The 2,123-nt window shown below is 50.1% G+C and overlaps 1 protein-coding gene across 1 annotated transcript in view; it reads left to right on the top strand.

The window, feature by feature from the left end:
* The first annotated feature begins 214 nt into the window (after positions 1 to 214).
* SLITRK5 (SLIT and NTRK like family member 5) overlaps positions 215 to 2,123 on the top strand; it is a 2,704-nt gene continuing 795 nt past the window's right edge. The window contains exon 1 of the mRNA XM_009639065.1: positions 215 to 2,122. Within this exon, the coding sequence (XP_009637360.1) occupies positions 215 to 2,122 (1,908 nt within the window). The remainder of the gene's footprint in view (position 2,123) is intronic.

Raw genomic sequence — 2,123 nt, 5'->3', positions numbered from 1 at the left:
TCAACCTTTTAATCAATGCATGTCATCCGGTTTTTGAAAGTGTGGGAATTAGAAGTGACAGGAGGGTTGGGGTTTTTTTTTCTGGTTTGTTTGATTAATAATCCATTCTCTACTCCACTGTAGATATATATAAACTTTGTGCCCATTTTAAATTTGATGGGGCTATGCTATTATGCCGCTTTCTTTTTCTCTCCTTACCCTTACAGGAAATAAAATGTACGCTTGCTGCTCTACAGTAACTTTGGAACAGGACCTCAACAAAAAAATGCATATCTGGATGCTGCAGACGATCGCATTTGCTTTAACATCACTAGTCCTTTCGTGGGCAGAAAGCATCGAGTATTATGGGGAAATCTGTGATAATGCATGTCCTTGTGAGGAGAAGGACAGCATCTTAACAGTGAGCTGTGAAAACAGAGGGATCATCAGCCTTTTTGAAATCAGTCCACCAAGGTTCCCTGTCTACCACCTCTTGTTGTCTGGGAACCTTTTGAACAGGCTGTACCCAAACCAGTTTGTCAATTACACTGGGGCATCCATTTTGCATCTGGGGAGCAATGACATACAAGACATTGAAACGGGGGCCTTTCATGGTCTGAGAGGTTTAAGAAGGCTGCACCTGAACAATAACAAGCTGGAACTTCTACGAGATGACACTTTCCTTGGGCTAGAGAGTTTGGAATACCTACAGGTCGATTATAATTATATTAGCATCATTGAACCCAACGCCTTCAGCAAACTGCATTTGCTGCAGGTGCTGATTCTCAATGATAACCTCCTCTCCAGTTTGCCAAACAACCTTTTCCGTTTTGTGCCCTTAACTCACCTGGACCTGAGGGGTAACAGGCTGAAGCTGTTGCCCTATGTGGGCCTTTTGCAGCACATGGATAAAGTGGTGGAGCTGCAGCTGGAGGAAAACCCCTGGAATTGCTCCTGTGAGTTGATCGCTCTAAAGGATTGGCTGGACAGTATCTCCTACTCTGCTCTGGTGGGAGATGTGGTTTGCGAGACCCCTTTCCGCTTACATGGTCGAGACTTGGATGAAGTCTCCAAGCAGGAGCTTTGCCCCAGGAGGCTCATCTCGGATTATGAAATGAGACCCCAGACACCGTTGAGCACCACAGGGTATTTCCACACTACCCCGGCTTCAGTCAACTCTGTGGCCACTTCTTCTTCAGCTGTTTACAAATCTCCCTTAAAGCCCCCCAAAGGAACCCGCCAACCCAACAAGACAAGGGTGCGCCCCACCTCTCGCCTGCCCTCAAAAGACCTGGGATACAGCAACTACGGCCCCAGCATTGCCTACCAGACCAAATCCCCGGTGCCTTTGGAGTGCCCCACTGCCTGCACTTGCAACTTGCAGATTTCTGACCTGGGCCTCAATGTCAATTGTCAGGAGAGGAAGATTGAGAGCATTTCTGAACTGCAGCCCAAACCCTATAATCCTAAGAAGATGTATCTGACAGAAAACTACATTGCTCTGGTACGCAGGGCAGATTTTGTGGATGCTACTGGGCTGGATTTGCTGCACCTGGGCAATAATCGGATCTCGGTCATTCAGGACCGGGCTTTTGGGGATTTAACTAATTTGCGAAGGCTGTACCTGAATGGGAACCGGATCGAACGGCTGAGCCCAGAGCTGTTCTATGGGCTGCAAAGCCTGCAGTACCTCTTCCTGCAGTACAACGTCATCCGGGAGATAGAGGCAGGCACCTTTGAACCTGTCCCCAACCTTCAGCTCTTGTTTTTGAACAACAATCTGCTGAGGTCTTTGCCAGGGAACATTTTTTCTGGTCTGTCTCTCTACAGGCTGAGCCTGCGGAGCAACCACTTCTCCTACCTGCCAGTGAGCGGGGTGCTGGACCAGCTGAAATCCCTGCTGCAGATCGACCTGCATGAGAACCCCTGGGACTGCACCTGCGACGTGGTGGGCATGAAGCTGTGGCTGGAGCAGCTCAACACCGGTGTCCTGGTGGACCAGGTTATCTGCGAGTCCCCTAAGAAGTTTGCCCAGAACGACATGCGGGCCGTCCGGGCGGAGCTGCTGTGCCCCGACTACTCGGACATCGTCGTCTCCACGCCCACGCCGTCCCCGGGCCAGTTGCCGGCCAGGACCACCCCTT

Source organism: Egretta garzetta, unplaced genomic scaffold (genome assembly GCF_000687185.1).
Source record: "Egretta garzetta isolate BGI_Z169 unplaced genomic scaffold, ASM68718v1 scaffold150, whole genome shotgun sequence".
Lineage (NCBI taxonomy): Eukaryota > Metazoa > Chordata > Aves > Pelecaniformes > Ardeidae > Egretta > Egretta garzetta.
Note: the sequence above shows the minus strand (reverse complement) of the source record. Positions and strands in the feature narration are given on the sequence as shown.